This window comes from Emydura macquarii, unplaced genomic scaffold (genome assembly GCF_026122565.2).
Source record: "Emydura macquarii macquarii isolate MOO-44397 ecotype Brisbane River unplaced genomic scaffold, CSIRO-AGI_Emac_v2 contig_1363, whole genome shotgun sequence".
NCBI classification, from domain to species: domain Eukaryota; kingdom Metazoa; phylum Chordata; order Testudines; family Chelidae; genus Emydura; species Emydura macquarii.
In genome coordinates, this window is record NW_027131500.1 from 21430973 (window position 1) to 21458677 (window position 27705).

The 27705-nt window shown below is 41.1% G+C and overlaps 1 protein-coding gene across 3 annotated transcripts in view; it reads left to right on the forward strand.

Moving 5' to 3' along the window:
- The first annotated feature begins 589 nt into the window (after positions 1 to 589).
- SH3D19 (SH3 domain containing 19) overlaps positions 590 to 27705 on the forward strand; it is a 95254-nt gene continuing 68138 nt past the window's right edge. For all 3 annotated transcript variants that reach the window (XM_067551899.1, XM_067551901.1, XM_067551900.1), the window contains exons 1-2: positions 590 to 1229; positions 18276 to 18315. In XM_067551899.1, the coding sequence (XP_067408000.1) occupies positions 1139 to 1229; positions 18276 to 18315 (131 nt within the window). In that variant the 5' untranslated portion in view covers positions 590 to 1138. The remainder of the gene's footprint in view (positions 1230 to 18275; positions 18316 to 27705) is intronic.

Below are 27705 nucleotides of genomic sequence, written 5' to 3' on the forward strand. Positions count from 1 at the left end.
TCCACTTCTCAAAGTGAAAACTTTTATTACTTAATTCACCTAACCCATACTGAAACAAGTGCTAGTGTTTTTCTCAGCTGTAGTTCATATCAAGAAAGTAGAAAGGCAGCTAACCCCTCTAAAATAGGTGGGTTGTTTTATTTTAAGACACCATTTTTTTTTCTTTTGGTCGTGATTTACACCCCTGGTTGCCACCCAGGGCTCAGTGTAATTGTACTGGATATAACTCAGCACACAGTTTCAACAATGGAGCCATAAACCAGCCAAGTCTCATTTGAACAGTGGCTCTTGTTTTGGATTATTTAAGGCAGTTTCTAAAGCTCTTTCCCACTGGAAAAATTCGCTGCATTCTTGCAGGGACATTTAAGATCCCACTCAATGCGGCAGTACTGTTTACAACTCTTCCTCGCTCAAAAGGTTACCAGTTTGAGAGACAGCCCTGGAAACACTTGGATCCATAAGAAAAAAATCGTGTCCCTTATCCCTAAATAAGTTTTCAGCTGCTCAAGCCTCAAGTGCGAGTTCATCTCCCTCTCCAGCTAAGAGGTCGCTCCCTCTCTTGCATTCTGCTGCAGCCCCGACTGCTGCTTTCTGCTCCACATACCTCCCCCTCCTCCTTTTGTTTTAGTGGTAGGCAGCAGCGGAGTTTCCTGTTGACACCGGAATATTGTGAATGGGCAGGGAAAGCAAACGCCACCTTCTTTGACTTTCCTTTAACTTTCCCTCCCCAGCCAGGCTGGGTGTGTGCCTCTCTCTCCTCCCAGCCCGCCTGTGCCGAGCCCGGCTGGGGGAAGAGAGAGGAGAGGAAAAGGCCCAAAGAGGCGCCTGGGCTTAAACTTTACAGAAGGGAGGAGAGTGGAAAGGGGAGAGGCTGCAGGGAGGGAATCTCTGGTTGCCGGGGCAGGGCGCGCAGGCGGAAGAGAGCGGGCAGAGTTGCAGGTGCAGAGCGGGCTGGCTCGGAACTGCCGCCGCTCAGCCCCGGGGCCCCCAGCGCCCCCCACCCCGGGAGCCCTCGCGCTGGGGCGTTCGCTGCGCGAGACGACAGACAAAGCCCCGCGGCCAGCTCCCGCGCGCTCGGCCATGGGGGCGCCTGCTTTCTGAATGCCCTCCCCGGCCCCACGCGTGCCTCCTCCCCCTGATGGCTGAAGGCTGGAGGCTGGAGGACGACGAGGAGGAGCTGAGGGAGCTCGGCAGGCGGCACAGACGGGGTCACCTGAACTCTGCCGCGGGTAAGCAAGCGGCGGGCTTTCCGCTGAGCGCCGGGGGCACAGCCATTAACCCTGGCCGCAATCTCACCAGCGGGCGCACAGGGCTGGGGCTGTTCCTGCTGGCAACAAGTGTGTGTGTGTTCGGATGAAGTAGAAATACGTTCATCTGTGATCGATAGTTATTTAAAAAATGAGATTCCTTCCCTCCTTAAAGTTACATTTAAAATCCTACCTGCAAAGGGGGGGAGGGGGGCAGGAAGGCGAGTCAGGGCAAGGTACAGTCACTTAACTGTGTTGCTAGCTTGATAGGCTCAGCAGAGTGCTTATCTCCTTGATGAATCAGAGGAAGCTCATTATTAAAGGAAAAGGTGCAAGGTCCAGCTTCGGCCAGTTTAACTCCAGTGCTGTTTTTTGCCTAAATGGGGTGATTACATTATAAATTGTATTGATTGATGCTTAAAGTGCACTAAGGACCCACCACCACAAGAGGCAAACCCCATCCTGTCCCTGATTCTGCATGTTGTTCAGCAGTGGAATTCCTCCGGGGGCGCAAAGGTCTGCCAGTCTATGACAGGCTGTGGGATTGGGGCCTAAATGTCAACAATGTGTGTAATGCTGTATGAGACACAATGTTACAAACAGTCTCTGCCGGGAAGATCTTACAGTCCTAGAGAAGACAGGAGGCATTGGGAGACCCAGGTGAGGGAGTAACTTTTTATTGACTCACTTCTTGTAGGCATCACAGGAGAAATGAGTTGTAGAGGCCTTCTCTATGCATTAAAAGCTTTACTGCTTTAACTAGTGTAGACAGCTATACCCATATCGATGTGTTCATATCAGAATAGTTTATTCCTCTAGGGGAAGGGGAATAAATTATACCAGCATAAGGCACTTTTATGAGGTGATTTAAGAAGGGATTTGTGTAAGAACAGGTCTTGGCAAACAGGATTTAGGAGTTGGTGGTGTGAAAGAAATCCCGAAAACAGGAGTGAGAGAAAGGGATGACATATCTGGAAGGCTGAGGAGAGACAAGGATGAGAGAATGTGATAAAGGGGTCGGTGACTAGGCTACAATGGATTTATGTAGATCCTTGAAAGCAAGGATAAGTTTTTATTTCATGTGGTGGGCCTGGGAGCCAACAGAGCCCTGTCTTGAAGTATCCCCATAGCTTCTAATTCAATCATTAGTTAAAGATCACTTGTGATGAGCAGCTGTTGCTGGTCCTTGAGGTAGCTGCCTTATTATTTGCTCTTCTGTCCATATAAAATCCACTCTGTGCTGAGACAGCTTCTTAAACGCCCAGTTCCAGGGTGAATGTCATGTTAAAAAACATATTTTTAAAAACCAGCTAAACAAAAATCTTGTTACCTTTGTTTCTAATAACTATTTTATTAAAACTGAAAACTTAAAAAGTCAGTTTTGATTTTTCTTTGTTTGTTTACTTTCTGCCCTTCCCTCAGTAACTGTAGACAAATGGAAACTGACTAGTCATTTTCACTTGGCAAAACTAGCTATCTATAACATTGGTTTTAGGGCCTTCTCCTTGTTGTTCTGTGTAGGAATAATAATATTTTAAAAATTCTTTCCAATTGATTTTTTTAAAAACTAGTAGAAAACATTTATTTTGATTTTAGATTTTGTGGAATTGTGTTTGTTTTCTCATCCTGGAACTAAATTTGACTCTGGAGTTCACTTCAAGGTATGAAATTACTAGTACAAAAATTAAAGGGCCTGATTCTTTGTTCCTCTGTACTTTGTATAGTTGCTATTGTTGCAAAGGAAGTCTACATTGCTACTGTCTGTTTTGTGTCTGTTTCTACACCTACTTTGCACTAGTGTAAATGACTATACGCCTTGCAGAGAATGAAGACCCAGGCCATATATATGCTATGAGCACTTTACCGTTATAGCAATACCTTGTACCAGTAATATTTGGACTGTGGCTCTCAAGCAGCAAGTGGCTCTTTAATGTGTCTCCTTACAGCACTTGATATTAAAACACTGTGTGATTTAATTATTAACCAGTCTAAGTTATTAACCAATCAGAATGCTTTTCCTCTCTTATTAACCAATTAAGTGATCAACTTGCACCAAGTTATTAATTTACTTGCTGTGAGAATAATACATAAAAACTAAATATTTCTCCTGTCATTCACACTACTCTGGTTCTTTTTGGTAACGTTGTTTGCTAATTTGGCTCCTGAACCACTGAGCTCTGAATATTATTGTATTATACTATAACTATAACAGCAAAGTATTCCTAGTGTGGGTGCAGCTATCCTGGCAAAGCCATGGATTGTACCAGCATAGTAAAACCACCACCTTCAAATGAAATAAGCTATACTGATAAAAATGCAGCTTTGCCAACATATCTGTATTTACATTAGGGACTTCTGCTGGCACAGTTATGTTGGTCAGGGACATAGCTATGCTGGGAGAAGTCTCTAGTGTAGGCATCCTGAGGCCCAGTATTTTTAAAGATATGTTTGAGAAAGTCACTTGAGCTGTATATTCCAAGTTTTCTTCTCTTCCCCCACCTCCCAATTTATATATTTTTGCATTAAAAAATTAACTGCACCTTACATGCAAATGATAGAAATAATAACATAAGTAAGGGTAAAACAAACAATGGAAATGCTTAAATTATGAGAAATAGGGTAGTGAGTTATGCTGTATTTATCAATTTAAAACTTTACATTTTGTTGAATGTAATACATGCAACATGTGGTTTGCAACCTTAAATATGATGGATACATGGAGGCCACAGATATAAAATAATAGTTCAGTTCATATATGGAAATCAAGGTGGTGAATGATCACCCCCTCAGTCCCACATGTACAAGGTCTGGTTCATTCATAAGTAATGTTGAGAAACTAGAGACGTGGATATTAAGAGGCTAAACATATAAAAATGGAAGAGAAAAGGGGTGCGTGTGTGTGTGTGTGGAAATAAAGAACTGGTATGAAAGGTAAAAGCATAGTTATGCTTCCTAAGGGTCTGACCCAGTAAACACTTGTATCGGTGAGTACATGTGCTTTCACACATGAGTTTTCCCATTGTGTTTGCAGGACTGGGCTTTAAAAGAGTAACAAAGAGACAAGTAATATGTTACCATAAAACTACACTTCTTACACTGCATCACCCACATTGCATGCTATGGAGAACAGGGACAATCTCTTTTTTGGAATTCCAAGCAAGCCTAATAATAAGTGTACTGTTGATAGGGCAGGTAAAGATAACAAACAATTGGAAATTTTGGGAAATGCTGATTTGTCAAAACAACACATTTCATTGGAATGTGTCAATTTTTGATGAATTTTCAGCAGAAGCCAGGCAGGTTTCTAAGAGAGATCTGCCTGTTTTCCTGACCACGTACCAGCCTCCCCCATTTCTTAGTAGCTTGCCTGGCCAGCTGCTGAGGTGCTCTGCCCCCAGGCTCCTTGGTAGCCTGCCTGGGAGTCTGTCACGGAGCTGGGGTTTCCTCTAAATTCCTCTAGAGTTCATCAAGCAGGCTGCCATGGAGTAGGGGTGCCCAGGACTTCCAGGCTCTTGGGGAGTCTCTGAGCCTGGGCATGAATATTTTGGTGATTCTAGAATGAAGTATTGCAAACTTCCAGTTCTGTAAAAATGTATGAGTTTTTGGAGGTTCATCCCAATTCAAGCCAAAACCATTTCCCTAGGCTTAAAGTTTTTTGCAGGCCTGCAAGTCTGTTTCCTGGCCAACTCTAATGATGAATATTCTTTGAGGGGATGGGAAAAGACTCTAGTCCTGCAATGAGCTCCATTTGGGTTGGCCCCTGTGCCTATATGGACCCCCATTTGAATTAATGGAGTTACTTGTGGGATCTGGGGTCTTCTTGGACAGAACTCACTGCAGGAGCAAAGCTTTCATGTGGGTGGAAAAAAGGACAAGGAAACATGGAGCAAACTATGGGGGAACGAATGAGAATATGGACCTTAGAAGCCACAAATTATTTTAACTTAATGCTCCAGTAACTTACTGTGAGAAACGAAGCCTAAGTTTGATTTGTGACTTCTGGGAGCTACTGGAATATAAATAATAAAGAGGTTTTGACATTTTCCCTTAGGATTTTCTCCTATACTTTATTATTTCCAGTAACAGTGAAGAGCCCTAGATTCTTTACTTGTTCAGCAAACGTGTACGTGCGTGTGTGCGTGTGTGTGTACCTAAATGATTCATCTAGTCTATTTATACTTCCTTTATTACCTATAAAATTGTGAAATTCCCTCTTGGAGAGTGTTCATGTTACTATTCATCAAATCTCAATTCTGACCTTTTTATTACAAGAGGAATACTAAGGTGCATTTGCCAACATCAGAATTCTGAAAGCTTGAATCAGTTTTGATTATGTATCCTGTCCTGTGAGTTATAGGCTTGGAAGGATTAGTTGTTTTTTTTTTTATCAGTACGTGTGAGTAAATGTCAAATTGTGTAACCCAACAAAAATATTTCCATTGATAAGACAAGACAGGCAATGTAAGAATAATGCTACTTGAGAACTTATTAGTTTGATATAAGGGTATTACTTTGATTTAAGGATATTTACTTTGTATATTTTGACATATGATGTTGACAACTTGTGTTTTAGTGGCTATAAAGGTTTAACTTTTTGAATCTCAACATCTACGATAATTAAATCATTATTCTCTGAAATCCCCCTAGTGTCTGACCCCTCAATTGTCCACTACTGTGAAAATGTAAATCAGTAAAAACTGAAAAATGCTTAAAATAAAACTTGATCTGTCAAAATTAAAAAAAAAAAAAAAAAATCAAATTCTGCCACGCCTATTTATACCTGGTTAGGAATTTAATTTTGTGAAGTGATAGATTCATCTTGTCTAATAGTACGTATGCAAATTATTTTGATTAAAGATAGACTTTCGGAATGCTACTGAAATGCAATTGCATGGCAATTCCCCACCACTGTCACCACTGTGGAAGAGATCCCAGGCCCTCCAGAAGTCCAGTGGATTCCAATGGGGTGGATTCTGAGTGGGGAGTTCTGGAGAAAAGATAATACAACTACAGGAAATCTACATTGAACTGGGACAGTAGAGAGAGCAATGTGTTGCGCACCTGGCATGACTCACCTACTTCTGAGGTCCTTCATGCAGCATGAGAGAGCTTCATGCACCTCTCATTCTATAATCTGAAAAGCTGAAATTTGAAATCCCCAGCTACTGAAAATCTAAAAACAAGGAAAAATGCATATACAGAGGTTTTCAACCAGGGGTACACACCCCTGGGGGTACTTCCGAATATCTAGGGGGTACACAAGAGGATTGAAGTGACTGCCCTGGGCTCCGTGCTTTGGGGGGTCCTGCTTCAGACCTGGCGGGAGGTGGGCAGCTGCAGCCTGCCTCTCGGTTGCATGCTGGACCAGGTGGGTGTGGGGAGTTGCGTACCGAGACGGCAAGGCCCCTGGGCACTGGCCTAATTGTCGGGGCACCAGGCTGGCCCTACACGACACACAGCTGGAAGCCTCCTGTGCTCCCCATCCCCGCTGCATGTTGTGAAAGGCCGGCCTGGCTGGGGTGAAGCTGCCCTGTCCGAGTTGGTGCAGGGCTGCGGTGCTGGAGTGGGAAAGCCGGGTGCTACGTGGCGGGTACACGCGGGGGAGGGGAGGAGGAGTCTGGCTCATAGGAGGAGGTAAGCAACATGTTCCCCCCCACCCAGGTATAGACCGCCCCCCACAGGGCAGCTGTGGGACGGGGCCATCTTGTGGGAGCTGGGGATCCCTCCTGCCCTGCGTGAGGGGGTGGTGGGAATGAGGCCTAGGGGGGAGATGGGGGCTAAAATGCAGGCTTGGCCCCTGGGCGCCGGAGACCCAGGGTATGCCACTGGAGCCAAGAGGGAAAATCTTGAAAGGGTACTTCAGGTGAAATCTTGAGACCGTAAGGGTACAGTTCCTAAAAAAAGGTTGAAAACCCCTGCCGCACTTGATATTAGATCCGTGTTACATCTTCTGATGTGACTATAAAAGGTGCAGCTCTGCTTAAGTCTATTTTTACATGGATTTCCTCTGATCACGTGTAGTGTAATTACTGGAAAAACACATTTTTGTGAATGGCAAACTTGTTCCTTTTTCTGATTATCCTGCCTCCATTCCTTTCTCAGAATAGTACTGCTATACCATAGCTAATTTTGGACCTGAATCTGATACCTCTTCTGACGTAGTAAGCCAGTTGAAATAATTGGACCTGAAACAAAACTTATATCAATTACAATAAATCTTAACTATTTACTGTGTTGGAATGCAGAAATAACAACATATATCTCTGCTTATCTTCTTGGCTAATAATAGAATATGAGGATTATGAGACAGCCTCTATATTCTAATGTAGTTTGAAGTATGAGATTTCTAATACAATATAAGCTAACTTACTGTACTCAGCCTGAATTAATTTGAACTTCTAGAGAGGGAGGTTGGGTAGCTACAAATGTTGTAGACATGCCCTGACTTTCAAGAAAAGTTACCAGCTGTGGAAAATCAGTAACAAGGGTTATCCAATTCAAGTAAAAAGCTGTCATGATTATGCTGCAGTGTCTTGGTAATATTACGCGTGTTTAGTGATACAGGAAAGGCTTTTGACTTTTAATATTGCTCGGTTTTTGCCCACTTTCTAAACCACACAGTTCTGTAATTTACAATGTGTTTCTCCGTCATCAGTGTGGATTAAAGAGGTTCTACTAGAGTTGCTTTTGATGTTGGTGAGATTGTTTTAGGACTCATGATTTTATTCCCATGGGATGGCTGGCAGTAAATATGGCAAATAAGTTTCTTGCTATACTGACCAATAGTCTTTCTATATTATTTTTTCTTACTCTTTTTTTTTATTATTATTATTTTTCTTCAGATGTTTCAGACTGCGTTGTGGAATTTCTTCAGTTCATTTGTTCAGTTTTAGGATACTGAAAAAAATGCATAACTTTCTGCTTGCCTATTTTCTTCTAAACCAAGATCTAGTTCAGAACAACCCTATTTCCTTTACACTCCCACACCAAACTTATGCGGACTTGCTTTGGAAGCTGAGAACAATATGGGGGCCAGTATAACAAATCAAGATTGCATAAGAAGCATATCACCTCACCAGTCAATGTACAGCTAGGGAAATTGCTGGGGTATGTTTCTGTGGGATAGGTTGATCCAGCTCAGACTTGAGTGCAACAACAGTTTTGCAGGGGTGCGGCTCTTTCTCCAAATAAATTAGGAATCCGTACGAGAAGGCTCTGCATTCGATTCTCATTTTTTTGCAAAGTATCTGTTTGGTCCCAAAAGTAAAAGAATAATAAGCTATAAGTTGTCTTCTTGAAATTTAGGCACTTGATCTTGCCAAGTGATGAGCTCCTTCAGTGTTCGCTGATGCATCAGACAGACACGGAGGCCCTCAGCACCCTGCAGGAGATGTTCAGGCATTGGCAGGATCAGGTCCAATGATATTTGTGTCAGCAAAAAAAAGATGGTTATAAGAGGGAAAGGTTTTTTTATAAATAGACTTCACTAAAACAGAGTAAATGCTGGAACATGAAATCAGTAGTAGACATACAATAAAAAGTGAAAGTGCTGTCAGTGTTCTCTGTTTGGGACCTGTTGCTCCTTGAGTGGGTAAGGTTGATGTTTGTCACAAGATCAAGATTGGTAACAGCAGTGTTATTGCTCAGGTTTCCATTTCGGATGGGTACCCAAGTCAGCGATTATGACTGTATTACAGCAGATAGATCATATTAAATGTTGAATTAGTTTGCAGTATAAATGGTGATGGCACTTGCTCAAGTGTGTTTTGTGGACTAGCTAACTCCATGCCTTGATATATCCAATATTCAGTTTGCTTTCTGTAACTTGGTAGTGCTGTGCATTGGAGTCACTGGGAGTTCCCTGTGAAGAGGTCTCATAGAACTGGACACGATGCTTTATTCGTTATTTTGGCTAACCATATTTTTCTTTATTTCTAATGGAACAAAAGCCAGTCTAGATCAGTTTTGGTGACTTTGCTGTCTGCATCATTGACCTTCAGAGTCGAGCTTGGAACCATACTACACATGCCATTGTAGGGGGCAACTTCTTGCATCTCTTACAAATAAACTGCATTGAGGACAAATAGATGTGTTGTGTGTGTATCCTTTGTGTAATGATTTGCTCTGGTGGTGTCTTATTAGCCAGAACGCACAAAGCCCTTTCAGCATCTGTTATTTTCTCTTTTATTCCTTTCCTTCATTGTGTGGTTCACCTACTTCCATACATTTCTAACCTCTCATTCCCCCCCCCCCCGCGGGGTCTTTCACACTGCTCCCCTTTTGAGATTTCACCTATACTTAAATGTTATGTCAGAATAGCTACATTAGTCAGGGGTGTTTAAAATCCACACCCGAACTAGCATAGCTATGCCAACCTAACCCCCAACGTAGATGCAGTTGCGTCAATAGAAGAATGTTTCTGTTAGCATAGCTAATGTAATTCAGGGAGGTGGTATTCCTGCACTAAAGAAAAACTCTTCCCATCAGCCATTACAGAGGTACGCTGCTATAGCTACACCAACTGTATAGCTGTGCTGGTATAGTCTCTGTTGTGAAGACACAGTCTAACTTATCCCATCACTTTCTTTCTCTCCTATCCACCTATATCTACACAGCACAAAACACCTTGCCTCTTCCAGACACTTGTATGCCTTTTAGAAACAAAACAAAAATAAACTTATATTGAGATGCATTTAAATATATAATCACATCATCTAGGTAGTCCATTCTTTCCCTTTTACCTAGAGAAACATGCAAAAAGAGTCACTTAATTAGTTTTGTTGCTCCGAGTATAACATTTGTTTTGACTTTTAAGGGACTTTTTGTGCTAAAATTAAAGTGGTTTTAGTTGTTTTAAGAAGGCAAACTCAAATGTATCCTGTGCTGTCTGTGTCCCTATATTGAAATGGGAGCACTTTGTTAGTTTCTACTTAATTTGAAATATTAGTTTGGGGCTGCACAACTTATTAATATTTTGGCATATATTTAAAGCAAATGGAGCTGAGCTGGCACATATCCCAGCAATTTTTGGGTTAGACCAGTATCATTAAACGATCCACTTTTCTGCACGTCAGATCCTATGAGATTTGGTAATTTAGAGTAAGGTTTAAAATAAAGTGTGAGAGGCCTTAACAGTTTCCAATATAACCCACTCTTTCAACTAAGGAAAAATGCAATACAAATGACAAACTGTTTTGTTATCTGCAGGCTCAGCATCTTTTGTTCCCATTTGGGCAGAATATGGTTCCATTTCATCTTAGAAAACTTTAATGGACTAACTTCACATACAATCAGTACAAGCATAAGAATGTTGAAGTGTATTTATTTGATTTGGCTGGACAGTTTGAGACTCCACCTCTCAAACACTGAAGAGACCAAAGACTATTCAAATAACTACCCATTATATACTTCTGTGATAACGTTGAGGGAGAGAAATATTTTATTTGGATGCTGTGGCAGGGCAGACTCACTCCTACCTACTCTCTAGCCCATGATCAGCTTGAAAATGGTCTTCTGGTAGAACATCTCATTTTTGCCACCACTTTCAAAGACTATACAGCCTCATCGCAGCAGTAACATGGAGCCTTCAACTCCTGAGGCAAAAGGCCTCTGATGGCTCTGACTCTACAAGAATGCCTCACTCTCTTCCTCCCCTTCACCTCCATATTTCCTTTCAGTGCCTTTTGTACCAGCTGGACTAATGAGGTAATGAATGACTTTTAACTCCCTCCAGCCCATCCCTCTCTATCAATTGGGCACTCTGGGGAAACTAACTGGTTCAGCTGCTATTGCCCAGCACTCTGTCACAGATGCTGTATTTGAGGCCCATCACAATACAATCACTGGATATTATAACCCAGGTGAAAAAAGAAATGCTCCCGAAGTGGCTAAACAATTACAAAAGCAGACAGGCATTATACTTGTTCAAATTCTGCAGGAGATTGTAAAATTCTAGGAGTAAATTGACAAAAGCATAAAATGACACCAGTCTGTCAGTTTTAACAGTCACTAAGCAGTAATGGAATCTCTTAGGCTCAAAGCAATCTCTAACTTTCGTAACTTGGAAGTAACACATTTCCTCCTCTTCAGCAGGAGACCTAGTGGTGTGAAAAGAATGCATCTGCATAGGAATGCATTAAGGCTCTTTGGGTGAATATTTAGCTTGGAGACAGTTCCAAGTGCTTGCTAATCACTAGAGATTTTCCAGTTATCATGAGAAGTATATATTCTGTAGCTTGTCAAAGATCTTAACAGTGAACTACAACCACCTTTTTAAAAGCTTCTACAAGAGGTGTAAATTAAAAGAGGAAATAATGAAAGTTTGAGCCTGTCTCAAGCCCAGCACCTTGCTCTGGTTTAGCTGTCTGTCCATGAGTGACAATGAGCCAAAAAAGGACAGAGCTGCAGATCAATTCTGTCTACATTACAATATTGCATCATTTCAAGGTGAAGCATCACAGCTTAGTGTTTCTAGTACCATGTTGTTCCTAAACCTTTTTTTATTGTGTCCATACTAATATATCTTGTTGGAGTAAACCAATGAAGTGCATCCGCACACAGCACTTACTCTGTACCTATGTACAGGGGCACCTATTGTGTAATTCCCAGGACAGTTCTTACAGCAGGTGCACAGCATAGATGAAGACACATACCTGGCAATATATTATGTTATATCAATTTAGGTTGACTTACACTTTGCATCAGAAAAGATACTTGAGAAGCTCTAACATGTCAGTGTTTGCAGCTGGCCTTTGGAGTTTGACAGTTAGAAAGAACTGTGGCCAGAGAAGTGCTTATGAAATTCTGCTCAGGTTTGGCTTAGATGTAAACTTTTGAAAATCACTATTTCCTTTTTGTACCTTGTATTGTCAGCTAATTGAGCATTCTAATATAAGAGTGGCCTCACACTGTGACCAGTGCAGCAGCACTGGAAATCCTGTGACTAGACAGCCTTTCCAGGAAGGGGTGAGAGAGAGCCAGGCCAGGCTCCACACAGACAGCCCCTTCAGACTCAGTACATGGGCTCACAGGCCCCTATCCTATTCTAGGGGCACCACATGAGGAGGAAATTCTCTTTACCTCCTGAAGGAGAAAAGGAGAGAGAGAGAAACAACCTAGGCTCCCCTAACCACCCCTAGGGATGCAGCATATGGCCCCAGCAACCTATTTCTGCCTTTGGATAATAGCCTTTTCCTGCTGCCAGCAAATGTAGGAAGCATCTGAGCAGATTAAAAATGTGCTTTCAGGTAGTACCCATGCAAAGGGTCATACACATTTTTACAAATGTATGATTTTGCACTCTGAATAAAACATGGGGGGGGGGGGGGGTTGTTTCCCTTAAAAACAAGCTTTGTTACATACATTTTATAGGGTAATGTTGTATTTTCTTGGAATGTCACCCTAACTTGGATACCCATTGTTGTGAGGTATCAAAACAGTGAAAACTCCTGCAGGCATTCTCATGAGTAGCTTATAAAGCACTGCAGGAATCCATTCGAGCTGAAGAACTTCAAAGCAACTTTACAGAAAATTAATCTGATATTTAGAAAATTTTACAAAATTTTCAAAAGCCTGATGAAGTGTTCACACAATATGATGCCCATCACAGAAATAGAAAATATAACTCCAACAATAGGTACCTCAAATATAATCCTATACATGAGGGAGAAAATTTTCAAAACCTCATAAGTGATTTAGGAGCCTAAATCTCACTGAAAGTCAATGTGACTTAAGCTCCTAAGTGCCTGGCTCTTTTCTGAAAATGAGACTTAGGAACTCCTGAAAATTTTACCCTAGATCTTGTTGGAATTAAGTAAATTAGAAGTTTCTAGGCCAAGCCATTTTAGTGGTATGTGACAAAGTAACATTAGAAGGATTAAAATAGTAACTTTCCCAACCTCCATTTTTAAACCCATGTCAGAAACTGTTTCTCCAATTCACCTAATTTTTTGGCGAAACATGGTCCTCACACACAATGACAACAGAAGTGCACAGGGACATATTTTGAGAGAAATTTGAAGGGTGGAGGGATGACAGGAAACAAAAGTCAGCAAAGCTTGTTAAAACCTGAACTACAGAGGCTATCATCTCTCTGTAAAACACAAGAAGAAATACACAGGGTGATAAGTTTATTGCACATGCCAGGGATTCCTGGCATCCTTCAGTTTCCTCTCTCTGCTTCCCATCCCCCGCTGGAGTTGCAGTGATCAGAGGGCTTCTGTGTGCCACATTCCCCTTCATTCAACGTCATGCCAGGGGTTGTGTGCAAACCCCTTTCCTCCCTATTCTCCCCCCAAATTCATCTTTCTGTCTGGGAAACAAGTTATTCCGCATGTGAATATGTTAAACTATTGGGAGGATTAGGAGAGATGAGCAGGGATATAGTTATGTTGGAAGGTGTTAATGGATGCCATCAACCATCAAACCAGTTGTTTGATCCATAGAGAATTGCAGAGGTGCTTGAGGCTGTGGCTGTGCTAAACAGCTGGCATGGGCATCATATGTCCCCCATTTCACCTATTTCCACCCAAAATCAATAGGCTTCTGGCCATTGATGCCTAGAACATTCCCTGAAATTTTGGAATTGATTGGATGTGGCATTCAAATGTTAGCACATTATAGACAGATAGACAAACAGCAAAGTGTTATCAAATTGAGTGTAAAGCCTTCATGAGGTCAGCCAGTAAACTCTGATATTAGATTTTATTTGTTAAAAAGAGGTAGGGCCATATTCTGCACTCATTTATACTAGTGTAAAACGGGAGTCACTGCTGAAATCACAATTGATTGGTAGATGTGGTAGGCTTGGTCTACACATACCAACCTATTTTCCTTCTTTGACAGGATTACTGGCCCAGTGGATAGAGAGGAAGCAGTAAACATGATACATCTTGATTTTAGTAAAGCTTTTGACACAGTCCCACATGACATTCTCATAAGCAATTAGGGAAATATGGTCTAGATGAAATCATTATAAGGTGGGGTGCACAACTGGTTGAAAAACCCCTAGTGAGGTCCCATGGGGTCAATCCTGGGTCTGGTACTATTCAGTATTTTCATTAATGACTTGGATAATGGAGTGGAGAGTATGTTTATAAAATATGCAGATGACCCCAAACTGAGTGGGGTTGCTAGCACTTTGCAGGCCAGGATTAGAATTCAAAATGACCTTGACAAAGTGAAGAACTGATCTGAATTCAACAAGGTGAAATTCAATAAAGATAAGTGCAAAGTATAACTGCACTGGGTTGGTAGTAGTGCTGCTGAAAAATCAAAGCATAACTGCAAACTGGGTTGATAGTAATGCTGCTGAAAAGGACCTGGGGGTTATAGTGGATCCCAAATTAAACATGAGTCAATAATTTGAGCAGTTGCGAGAAAGGCTAATAACATTCCAATATGTATTAACAGGAGTATTGTATGTAAGGTCTGGGAGGTAATTGTCCCTTTATACTTAGCCTGCGTGAGGCCTCAGCTGGAGTACCATGTCCAGTTCAGGTCCCCACACTTTAGGAAATATATGGACAAATGAGAGAGAGGCCAGAGAACAAAAAAATGATCAAAAGATTAGGAAATGTGACTTATGAGCAAAGTTTAAAAAAACTGGGCATGTTTAGTTTTCAGAAAAGAAGGCTGAGTGGGGACCTGATAACAGTCTTCAAATTTGTGAAAGGCTGTTAGGAGGATGAGGATCAGCTGGTAGAACAAGAAGTAATGGACTTAATCTGCAGCAAGGGAGATTTAGATTAAACATTAGGAAAAACTTTCTAGCTGTAAAAGTAGATAAGCTCTGGGATAGGCTTCTAAGGGAGGTTGTGGAATCCTCATCATTGGAGTTTTTTAAGAACAGAGTGGATGAACACCTGTCATGGATGGTCTAAGTTTACCTGGTCTTGCCTTAATGTAGGGGCTGGACTTGATGACTTCTTGAGGTCTCTTCCAGCCCTACATTTCTATGATTTTATCGTCTTTGTACTGGTGTAACTCTATTTTAGTAAAACAAAAACAAACAAAAAAATCATACCACTAACCAAAAGAGTTACATCAGTGCAAAAATCACAGAAACTCTTTTTTGGTTAGCAGTGTGACTTTTTTTTCCTTCTGTTGTGTAACTCTTTTGGTAAAACCAGTATAACTTCTAATGTGGACAGAGTTATAGCTTATTACCCTTCCTGTAAGGGAATAAGCTGTACTAGTAAAAGTGCATCTGCACTAGGGGACTGAACAACTTTTACTATCCTGTTATTGTTGAAGTGGTACAAGTTTTATATGTGGATAGGTGTTCTTTTTGAAAGGTATTCCCATTATCACACCTTATAATTCCTCTTTGCTTTGAATATAGATCCCAATATTCATTCTACATAATTGTCTTTTTTTTTTTTTTTGGCTTCTGGGGTTTAGAATTGATTAATAACCTATATCTTGTTAGAAAGCTGTCATGTCTCCTAAGGCAAACAAATTATTTCTTTGGTGAGGAAAAAGTATCTATTACAGTGAATTTAAGTTTCAGCTCTTTTCTTGTAACAATACTGTCACCTAGCTCTATTGTATTGCAAAAGATTATTTAGAGATTTTAAAACTCTCGTCTGACAAAAAAGAGTCAAATGGATCTCATTTGAGGGCCCTAGTCCTGTATGCTACCCTGTGTGAGCCAGGGATTCGCCTGCAGGGGGCAGCACAAACATTGGGCCTTTATTTTGTTCAGAATTTTTTTAGAATCAGCCTTCTATTCTGTGCCCACAAATTAGATAGTTAGAGAGATCTAAATGGCATCAGCTGGGCCTGTGGTTATTTATAACAGAAAAATTGTGCCCAGAATTGCAAAATTATAGATACAAAATTGGAATCTAGGGTGAAACTCCTTTTGAAATCAAATTCTTTGTGACCGATTCTCTTACCACAAATGATGTTAAACAAAATTTATATAACCTCAAGAATGTAGAGTGCTTTATTATTTATATGCTACTTAGAAGTAGTACATTCCCTTGTTTTTTAAAAAAAATATAGTTCAGACGAGAATTGTGGTGGATGATGTTCTTTCTCTATTTTAAGCATTAAATAAAATGTGTAAAAACAACTGTACCATTTCCTGTTTCAACAAAAAATGAAAGGGAGAATAGAATTGCATTAACTTCCTGAATGACAGCATTCCATGAAAGATCTGCCAATCAGAAGTGGGCTCCAGAAGGAAACTCTGATGCTGTTGTTTACATGTTCTTAGACTCTTTTTTCCCCACTGTTTCTGGCACATTCACATTCATGTTGCACCAACTTGGAATGTCCTGTCAGTACATTGCTCTTAAATGGCTGCATAAATGGCAGGGAAACTTGGATCTCAGCAACAGATGGCAAGTAGACTAAGTGGGAACCTCTGTCTGTCCCTGAATAGCCACAGGTAAGGTGGTTACCTGGGAAAATTTCAGGATGGAATGAGCAAGCCTTTCTTTGTGTGTATGAGCAACTGCTTTTGTGGCTCTGGTTTGAGACATTACGTTTGAATTCTAGCTAGCAAAGGGAGCAGAGTGGGATGTGATGAAATGGAGAGCAAAGTACAGCAGAGATTTAACAGATTATGTGCTGCGTGGCTATGACAGTCGGAGCTGGGCACCTGTGAACTGAACGTGAGTTAGATGTGGAAATAAGCGTCATATAATCAATTTGATTGACAAACTGCAACAAAATAGAATCAAATGCAAACCCCTGTAAAAATTGGAGAGGGAAATATTTTTCCACTGTGCATTCATTACTTGTTTGTCTGTGATCTACCAGACAACAAATTGTTGCTCAAATGCAAGATTTTTAAATCTCAAAATACATTCCACAAGCGAGTGTGACATGGACAGGATATCCAGGGATATCTGTATTTCCTAGAGTTAGACAAGCCTTTCAGTAAACCAGCTGTTCGCTGACACAAATAAAGGTGCTTTGATTCTAAAGGGTGCACACAGAGAGTAAGAGGCAAAATTATTGTAGTGAGTGGTGATATAATCAGTAAGAACATGCTTCTAATTATATATTGGATCTCTTTTATAGATTGAGAGAGCTGTAACTTTGGAATATGTGTATCTGAATACCATATGAATCTCATTTTTTTTTTTTCACAGAGTTCAAGTTTACAATGCGGCCTTTGAACTCAGTCAAAAACATTTCTTACACTAACTACTTATAATAAATGAACTTTATTAACACTATATTAGATAAAATATTTGCCATCCTTGAATGATAATTCTAACTCTTTATATTAGACAGGACATCTATGTTTGTTTTTAAAGTAGCATATTCATTTTTTGCATGTAAGAACAAATGAAAAATTCATATTTTAAAAAAGACTGTGGATCTACATATGAAACAAATACATATATGTACTTTTCAGTACAATTTAGCAAAGTCCCTGACTGCACCTAATAGACTTTATTTAAATTTGCTGCTCAGTTTCATTAGACACCAGTAAACTCCCTCTTCTAATACTTCTCTGAATAAACAAAGCCCTAACTGAGAACATAAAAGAACTCCAAACATAAAACTCCAAGGAGTGCAAAGAGTTAATGATAGAGCAGCACTAAATTCAGTGTATTTGCAGATGTTGCAGCAACCAACCGCTGATTTTTCCCCCCATCCTGTCAGGGAACCCTGCCAGCTATGATTCATGGAATGATTTTTTTGCGCTGAGTAATCTGTGTTTTTTCTTTTTGTCTCCTCCTCCCCTCGCTTTTATTCCTTAAACTAAAGTCCTTTTTATTTTAGCAGGGAGCTTGATAAACAATAGATAAAAGAATAAGCACGCAAAATGATGTGTTTTACGGAGGGGAATTTAACAAACATTAAACTTACAGTTATTTTATCTTCTTTCTGGCAAACGAACCAAATGCAGACAAACGGTCCTGTAAAAGAGATAATCCAGCTTCTGTTTTTTGAATAGTCCCTTTATAATATCTAATAGTATGATGTGAGAGTTTTCAGATTTTTGTACAAGTGTTGCTAAAGAACATTAACATTTTTGTGCTGATAATATGTTTCCTGTCTTCACAGATCGCCCTGAAAGAAATAAACCAGACTACCGTTCCTCAGGGTAAGAACGCTATTCCTGTATTTATTTCCTTCCCCCCCCCCCTCACCCCCCCCCTTTTTTTTTCTTTGAAGGTGTGGGTTAGGAAATTTAGCCAATCTACTCTCTTTCTTTCAGTAATAGGAAGAAAACATTAACATTCACTTTGGATTAAAATTAGCTATTTTATTTTCCTAATGAGCTAAAATCTTAATAGATTTAACAGGTTTCCCCCATTGTCTTTTGTACTTTAAACACAAAATTATAAAAGGCTTGTTTATGAAATACATAGTGAATTGTTTGATAAAACTATGACTTACAAAATAAAAAGCTCCAGCAATAAATTGTTAAATGCTGAAACAGTGACTTCAGTTTCCGTAAGTTTCTGAGTGTTTGCTTCTGTGACAGGGAAAAGAACTTTCATTTCAGACACGTGAACATCCAGACTTTACCGGAGCTCAGTTCAGACACATGAACATCCAGACTTTACCAGAGCTCAGATGCCAGCACATCTAAATGTCAGTGAGCTTGAAAAGGATTATGGGTATTATGGATTGATAGATACCAAGGCCAGAAGGGGCCACTAGTCTGCCCTCCAGTGTAACACAGGCTGTCGAACTTTACAAAAATAATTCCTGGAGTATATCTTTTAGAAAAACATCCAATCTTGATTTTAAAATTGCCAGTCATGGAGAATTCACCACAGCCCATGGTTAATTGTTCCAGTGGTTAATTATCCTCACAGTTAAAAAATTACACTTCCTTTCCAGTCTGAATTTATCTAGCTTCAACTTCCAGCCACTGGATCATATTATATCTTACTCTGCTAGATTAAACAACCGATTATTGAATATTTGCTCCCAATGTAGGTACATATCAAATCTGTGATCAAATTGTCCTTTAACCTTCACTTTGTTAATATAAGTAGATTGAGCTCCTTGTGTCCATCACTATAAGGCATATTTTCTAATCCTTTAATCATTCTTGTGGCTCTTCTCTGAACCATGTCCAATTTATCAACATATTCTTATAAAAAAGAACTCATCAAGCATCTCTCGTTGATTCAGAATTCCCAGTGATAGGCAGGGCTCCAGTTTTATCATGGAGGTCATGATGATCACGGAAATCGTGAATTTGAATTAGGTCCGTCTGTGGAGTGGCAATGTGACCCTGAGCACTACGTCACAACGACAATCAAATTTGGCCTGTCTGCCCTTTTGTTTCCATCTGTGAAGGGGTGGACAGGCCAAACCCGAGATGCGCTGCAACCTTGTGTGCTAGGTTGCAATGCCCAGAGCGGGAGCTAAGCCGAGTCCTGGGGGAAAGGAGCTGCTGCTGTGCAGTGAATGCAGGATTGGTTTGCTCTTCAACCCCACCACCCAGACCTCACCTTTCAGCACCTCTCTTTAAAGGATATGTCTTTTAATGACTCCCCCCCCTCCCCTCCCCCCCACACCTGTTGTGAAATTCATTTAAAAGGTCCATGCCCAAATCATAACCTTAGTGATAGGTCATAAACTTTTAAGCCATTAGATTCTGATAAAACTCTGAAAAGTCTGATGCCCCCTGAAGATTATCAGAATCTTCTGGGGTCACCATTTTCCTCTTTTCCCCTTTCCATTGCTATCTTTTCATCAGCTCTATTTTTTCTTTCTCTCTATCACCTTATATCCAGCTCCCTCTCTGACCTTCCTGTTGCTGCCTGGCAGTAAATGGTGCAGTTGAGGATACAACAAACATAAACTCTTCAGGCCTATCAGCTACAACTGCTGTCTCAGTTCCATTCTAGACCCTGTCCAATCTGGTTTCTGTCCTCCACACTCCAATGAAGCAGCTCTTGCCTAAGTCTCTAGTGACGTCTTTGCTAAATTTTGGACAAGTTGTCCTTTCTCATCCTCCTTCACCAACTGTTGGTTGAGGCTAGGATTTACTCCTCATGAATGGACATGACAGTGAACACAGTTTGTTCCAGTCTACATTGACTGCAAAGTTTTAGACAGCAACATGTCACCAAAGTCACTCATTCACAACTCTTTTCAAACATGATAAATAGAGCGTGTTGAAAATTTTCTGACGGAACAGTTTTCCATCAAAAAATGCTGATTTGATGGACTCAAAATGTTTTGCTGGCTGGCATGCTGGCTGGCTAGCTTGCCTGAGTTCCTGCTAGCCCACCACCAGCCAAGTAGGCTGACAGGAAACGAGGCATACTGGCTATCTTGCCTGCTGCCTGGCTGGATGACTGGCTGGCAAGAGGACAGGCATCCCAGATTCCTGGGGGCATTAAACCAGGTATGTTAGAAAGCTTTCCTGCTGCCAGCAGATAGGCAGGTGGACTCCCTGGCTGTATGGCTGGCTTACTGGCTGGCCAGCTCACCGATAAGCTATACCATGTCATTTATATGTTTTACCAATAACCAATTGCCAATTTTTATTTTATAATTTAAAAATAATTATTAAACCTCAGTATAAAAATAATATAAATACAATATTATAATTTGTCATTTAAAAGCTGAATTTTTTTGACTATGATCATAATATAGTCCACTATATCAGTTGAAACATGCTGACTTTTATATTCTATTATAAATTACAATATAAATAATGACATAAAAATCATATCAGTAATGTCAAAGTGAAATGTTGCTGTTATGTTTTTTTCCTCAAATGAAGTTTTGGAATTCCAGTTCTGAAGAATGTTTTGAAGTTTTGATTTTTTTTTTGTTCCAATTTGGAATGAAGAAAAATTTGAGATGTTTGGATTTTGAATTTAATGTTAATTCTGATGACTGACGCTAATGATATGATGTTGTTGTTTAGACCTGACCTCAGTTTGATGAGTAACAACTTCAGAATTTTCACCTCCAAAGAGGAGAAAAATTAACTGTTTTAATTGCCCACCCATCTCCAACTTTCGGTTTTAAATTCTTCTCCCATTCTTTATGTGGATATGTGTTTTTCTTTGTATGCCTTTTCATTTGGATCTGATGAACATCAGTAATTTTTCACATTGATCACATAAACATTGATAGAATTAGAGGCTTTCCATAAAATGTGTTGTTTCTCCTAGAACAACATAAGACCTTGACTGCACTGTGGTTTGTCGTTTTAGCAACTAGATCTATCAGTTTTATTACAAGGTTCTAATATTCCTTTGCTCAAGTTGGTCAGGAAAATCCTGCTAACTTTCTACTCCTGTGTCATTCCAGGCACAGTCTGATTCCCAGCCATATCCGCTTACCATCTGACTCCCTCTGTTCTTCCTTTTCAGATATGGCCTATGGAAAAAGAGAGGGACATTTTTGAAAGACAGTGTTTTTAGCCTGTTTATCCTGCCTCTTCCTTTGTGCCTGCATTAGTCTCACTAGTCCATCTGGTGTGCTATATCAATTAGTATTGCTGTTTGCAGCAGCCTGGGTAGAATAAGGATAAAAAACACTGGGTGAGATTCTCAGCCTCGCTCTGGCCCTTTTATGACAGGTAAAAGGGATGCAGCAGTATAAAGGGCCAGGGAAGAATTCCCCTGACATAGGAACTAAGGAAGGCAGCGCTAGGCAATCTTTTAAGGACCTCCCTCACAGGCGCTGTTATAAGAGGTGAAGCTAGGAATGGGCAGGGCCACAGCACATGGTCGTGTGGTGATTCTAGGCAGCAGTGCTCCCATAATGTGGATAGCTCTTCAGGGCTCCTTTTGGGAGGGTGTAAAGATGGCTCTGTAGTCACTGATTTCTTCCCCTTCCATTGGGCTGCAAGTTCTGTGCTGCATCTCTTAGGAGTGCAGTACAGAATCTCACTCAGAGTCTTTGCTGGTGGACTGAAGAATTAAATAATTTGAAAAGATGTCAGAGACTGAAAGGGGAGGTTGTCCATGAAAGGGTGTGTCTTAGTTTCCCAGAATAAAAAGCGTGTTAATAGCTGATCTAACCAGAATCCAGTGCAATCCCCGAACTTCAAAACTTGAAAACAGGGTTGTTTTATAAATCCCTTGGTTGAATACTGGCTGAAATTTTAATTGCTACAGACTCAGTAGAACCTCACAGTTACGAACACCAGAGTTATAAACTGACCAGTCAACCATACATCTCATTTAGAACCAGAAGTATGCAATGTGGCATCAGCAGAGACAAATAAAAACAAATACAGTACAATACTGTGTTATACGTAAACTACTAAAAACACAAAGGGACAGTTTTTAAAAAAAAAAGATCTGGCATGGTAAGGAAACTGTTTCTGTGCTTGTTTCATTTAAATTAAGATGGTCAAAACAGCATTTTTCTTCTTCATAGTAAAATTTCAAAGCTGTATTACATCAATGTTCAGTTGTAAACTTTTAAAAGGACAACCTTTTGTTCAGAGTTGCAGACATTTCAGAGTTACGAACAACCTCCATTCCCGATGTGTTTGTAACTCTGAGGTTCCACTGTTACCTTCTTTAAAAAGATGCTCCATGATTTAGATAATAAATATGCTATTTTATAACACTCTTTTTAATGTGTCTTCAAGTCCTTAAGGTTCACATTTAATTATTTTCTGCAGTAGAAATAAGGCCTCTAACATGAATCTTGAGAAAACATCAAGATGAGAGAGGAGAGCAGGAACAAAAAAATTTCCTGCCTCCAACCAGGATCATATATAACATATTCAAATGTAGTTCTGTATGGCAGGACCACTTTAAAAGCAAACACATAATGCAGTGCAGTTGCTCAGGACTAGTGTTGATTGCCCAAAATGAATAGAGAAAAAGACCCAGATTAATATGCATGTTAAGCATAATACAAGCTTGACCTCAATTTTTCCTGGATCAGATTCAATTATTAATTTTATGTCCTTGTAAAACTTGCTTTATCTGTTCATTTTCAGTTAACATGATTTTACAGGAACAACTATTGATTAGAAAAAGCATTGAAGGCTGAAATTAAATTTAGATTTAATAATGAGTATGTTGGATATCTGTATAATTCTTAGAAAGATACATTTATCTGGTCATCAGTGAGTACCCTAGTGCCATTCACTGCCTCTTGGTTTTAAGCACATGAGCAGCCTCATTGAAGGGACTGCTCATGTATTTCTAGGTAAACTTGTGCATAAGTGTTTGCAGGATCGGGGTTTAAGGACCCATGCACAGTGAACCAGCAACAGAGTTCAAAGACAATTCCAGCTAAACATAGAGTAGAACATGGTTTTAGAATTGATTTCTAACACAGCTTGACTGCATTCCAATGGCTAGGGTATAAGAAACTGGTTTAAACTGCATTTTAACACCGTTACCTAAATGTATGTGATGAAGCCATAGATTATCCAGGAATGGTTCTTGATTTTTGTGGCATCATCCAGTACCAGATATTGTGATTTGGTATGGACAGGAACAGAATCAGATCTTAGATTCTGGGGAGGTGCTGGAGGAAGGTGTGTTCAGAGGAAATGGTACTGGGATCTGGGAGACTGCTAGGAGCACAATGAAATTGGCAAGAATATGGAAAAGACTTTTCAAGGAGGAAAATGATAGCGGGAGGAGGTGCTGAGGTATATATACAATGATCATGTTCATTTGTGGCGTCATTTTTGTGATTCCATATCTAGCTTTCTGAGCTTGAAAACTGGTACACTAGATTTCAAGATCTTATCTACCCAGGAAAACTCTATTGCAGCTGGATTAGAGAAATGGTGATATGATGGGAGATTTGAAGGAGGATTCTTGAGAGTGTAGGAACTGTTTGTCAGACTGTTTTTAAAAACTTAAAAAACACACATTTAACTCCAGTGGCTAATGAACACTTGGGAGAAAGGGTCTTTTGTTAGCAATTCCTTCCCTATACCATTCCCCACGCCCAGTTAGAGTCTGAGTGCTCATTTCGTACATCCCTAAGACACTCAGGAGTTCTATAACAAAACTAGGGAAAACAGGAATTGATATTCTTGTTATTCACTTTTTTTTCCTTTTGACAAAAGCCTTTTATGCCTTCTTTACTCATCATAAAGAATATTTTTTAAAAGAAAAAGCCTAAAAACCCAAATCTCTTGAGTCATCTTTCAGATGGTGCAGTTTTAGAAAAATCTATAATGCTGTTAGAAAAAAGGGCTTCCTTTCTTCCCTAATCTCAATAGTTTTCTCTTAATTTTTAAGCAGTGTTCTTCTCACATGTCTTTAATTCTGGACATGATTGTTCCCAAACATCAAGTCTCTTCTCTAAATGTGTCAGACTGTATCTGTGAGATAATAACACACTATCATTCTACTTTGCATTAATATGCATCAGATAAAGTGGTTAAATCTGCAGCATATCAATCATCTCTTTTAACAAAAAACCCTGGGACTGAAACATAATTACGGGTCAGTGTCTCTGTAGCTGGGAGGGGTGGTCCCCCTCTGAGAAGGACCCAGAGGGGGAGCCAGACCCACCTTGGCTGGTAGAGACCCAAAGGAAAACCCCTGACCGGAAGCAAGTGGGCAGGTCCAGGCCTTTAGAAGCCCCAGGGACACCACCTGACCGGAAGCAGGGGGCGGAGCCAGGCCTTTAAAACCCAGGCCTGCGAGCCCAGTCAGGAGAGGACGGCTGAGGGAGAAGGACGCCTCTCCCCCCGATCTCCCAGCTAAGGCCAGGCCAGAGACCCACGCCAACAGGGAGTGGCCGGTCTTACCCCTAGCCTGGGAGCCAGTGGAGGGCCCATCTGAGATACCCGCGGTCTGGGAGCCGAAGGAGGGCTGGCCGGAGCAGTACAGAGCTTGGGACCCGGAGAACCTACCAGCCCTGCCCACGGCCTGGGGGCCGGAGGACCTGGAAGAGCTGCCCTCCGTGGAGGAATCCATGGAGTTGCCAGAGCTGCCACCTGTGGATGAGGAGGGCCTCGTAGGACTACCACGCACCAGTGACCCAAAGGAGGCAGTACCGGAGGTTTCAGGGAGGAAGAAGCCCAGGGAGAGTCATAAGTTCGTGGCTGAGTCTGAGGCAACCCGGGCAGCGTGTTGTGGCAGGAGCCCCGCCGACCCAGTGGCAAACGCCTTTTGCCACTGCAAGGGCCCTGGGCTGGGACACAGTGGAGATGGGTGGGCCTGCGTCCCTCTCCCCCCTTCCCTAGCATCCCCGAGAGAGCCTCACCCTTCATACCACTCCAGAGAGCGGGCCTGCTTACCTTGCCAGTCCTGCCTGAGGGCCTGGCCCTAGACTGCTGACTGGCCAGCCCTGACTGAGGCCCTGGCACTGGCCAGCCTATTGGCCAGCCCTGCCTGAGGGCCGGACAAAAGATTGCTTGCCCGGGAAAGGGGTTTGAGACTGCTCCCGGCAGGAAATAGCCGGGAGGGGTGGTCCCGCTCTGAGAAGGACCCAGAGGGAGAACCCCGGACACTGCCCACTTTCACAGGGGTCGTCCACAGTCTCCTGCTTTGAAAATAACTGTATGCACTTTGCCTTAACATGGATGTAGTTGCAAGGAATTAAGGATGAGCAAATCAAATAGTAAATTAAATTTTGCTTGTGTTTCTTAAGTATTGGATGTATTTGGCCAGAAAATGGGCTCTTCCCTGTTCACTCCCTACCTCTGTTTTTGGAAGATGCCCAGCAGCAGGGCCTGTGGCTGATTCCCTGGCCATTCCAGGTGCATTCAATTGGTCAGCTTCCACATCTCACCTGTAGGAAGGGCTAGCAAGGTAGGCCTGCTCACCCCAAAGGTGAAGAGCTATTTTATGGGGAAGCAGGTCATTTGCCTGTCCCACTTTTTGCAGCAGATGTACCCTAAAGACTCCATCATTTATAGCTGGTGCAGTACCAGTGACCTTTACACTGTTCATGAAGAGAGGTAGAAAGCATAGGACTATCTCTTGGACTTATGACGAGTGGACCAGCACCCTAAGAATTCAAGAAGGGTAGGAAATAAGCCAGTTGACCACCCTCCAAAGAACCCAGGAGGTGATCAGCTAGCTGGTCCTCAAAGATTTCGCCGAGGAGGAGGAGAAAGCTGACCCCTCCCACTAATGATGGCTGGCAAGGATGCAATGGGGCAGCCTAGGGCCTGTGGTTTTTCTAATTCAGTATTCCAATTTATTTCCTAAATATTAGTACCCTCAAAGATCCTCGTATTCATTCTCAGAATCCAAGTAAGGAGCAGTTTGCTAATTGCTACAGGAAATCATTATTCTATAACAACTTTCCACTCCATTGAAATGATCTTTTATTATATTCCTTTAATTGTTAAACTTCAGGAAAAATTGAACAAATATCTTTTATATTGGTAACGATGATCTGTAATTATTGTAGTATCTTGAGATTAAAGGTTGGTTTGTCACTTATATAATTCCATTGACTTTGATGGTGTTTCCACTGATACTACACCAATGTGAGTGAGATCAGATCTAGGCCAAAAGAAACAAACTCCCTATATTTACTGTCTGTATGATTTTTGTTTTGAAAGTGTAAAGCATTTAGATAGTAATTGAACAGCTGATTCTGGGCATCCACATATTTATAATGAATCCCCGAACATGGATAAGCTAGAAAAAAATGGATTAATTTTCTCTCATTTTTCCTTTAGGGCAAGGAGTGGGGATAAAAATTCCTTTAAGTGTAATCTTGTAACAGGATATAACTCTTCCTTGTAATTATTTTGCTTTCATTCTTTACTTCTGTGAGAATGAGTTCTAATCAGTTTCATTTGACTCAGGGAGTCAAAGGGAGAAGCTTTTAATTAACTGTCCCAGAGGAAAAAACTGGCTGGTCAAATGGTGTGAAGATAGTTTTACCATTGAGCAAGGGCGTGATGACTCACATAGCATCCAGTTTTTAACAGCGAGGGTAATAAACCATTAGAACAATCCACCTAGAGATGTGGTGGATTCTCCATTACTTCTGTCTCTAAATCAAGACTTGATGTCTTTCTAGAAGACATACCATAGCTCAAAAAGAAGTAATGGGCTTGATGCGCAAACTACTGGGTGAAGTTGTATGACCTGTGTTATACAGGAGGTTAGATTATCGTCTAAGGCTACTATTTAGTCATGCAAATGTTTAGTCTGTTTAATGGTAGAGGTATAAGAGGAAAAAACCCATCGTCACAGGAGGTTCATGGCCTGGGAAGGGCGGGAGGTTGAAGAGCTTACTTACCCTGCAATGGTGGCTGCTTCCTGCTGGGTTGGCCCCAGCTCCCTGTCCAGGCATTGTGACCCTGTGCACTAGGTCATGGCACAGTCAGGTTTGGCCTTTCTGTCTCCAGCTATGGAGGGGTGGACCCGCCAAATCTGAGTGTCACTGCAACCTTGTGGGCTACGTCACAGTGCTGGGGGGAGGAAGCCAGGTCTACAAGAGCCACTGCTGTGAGGGTCGCAGACTTTGTTAAAATTCATGACCATTCTGAACACCATGATCTCTGCACCAGAATCATAGTTTTGATCATCATCATCCCTTTTGGCCTTCACATCCATGG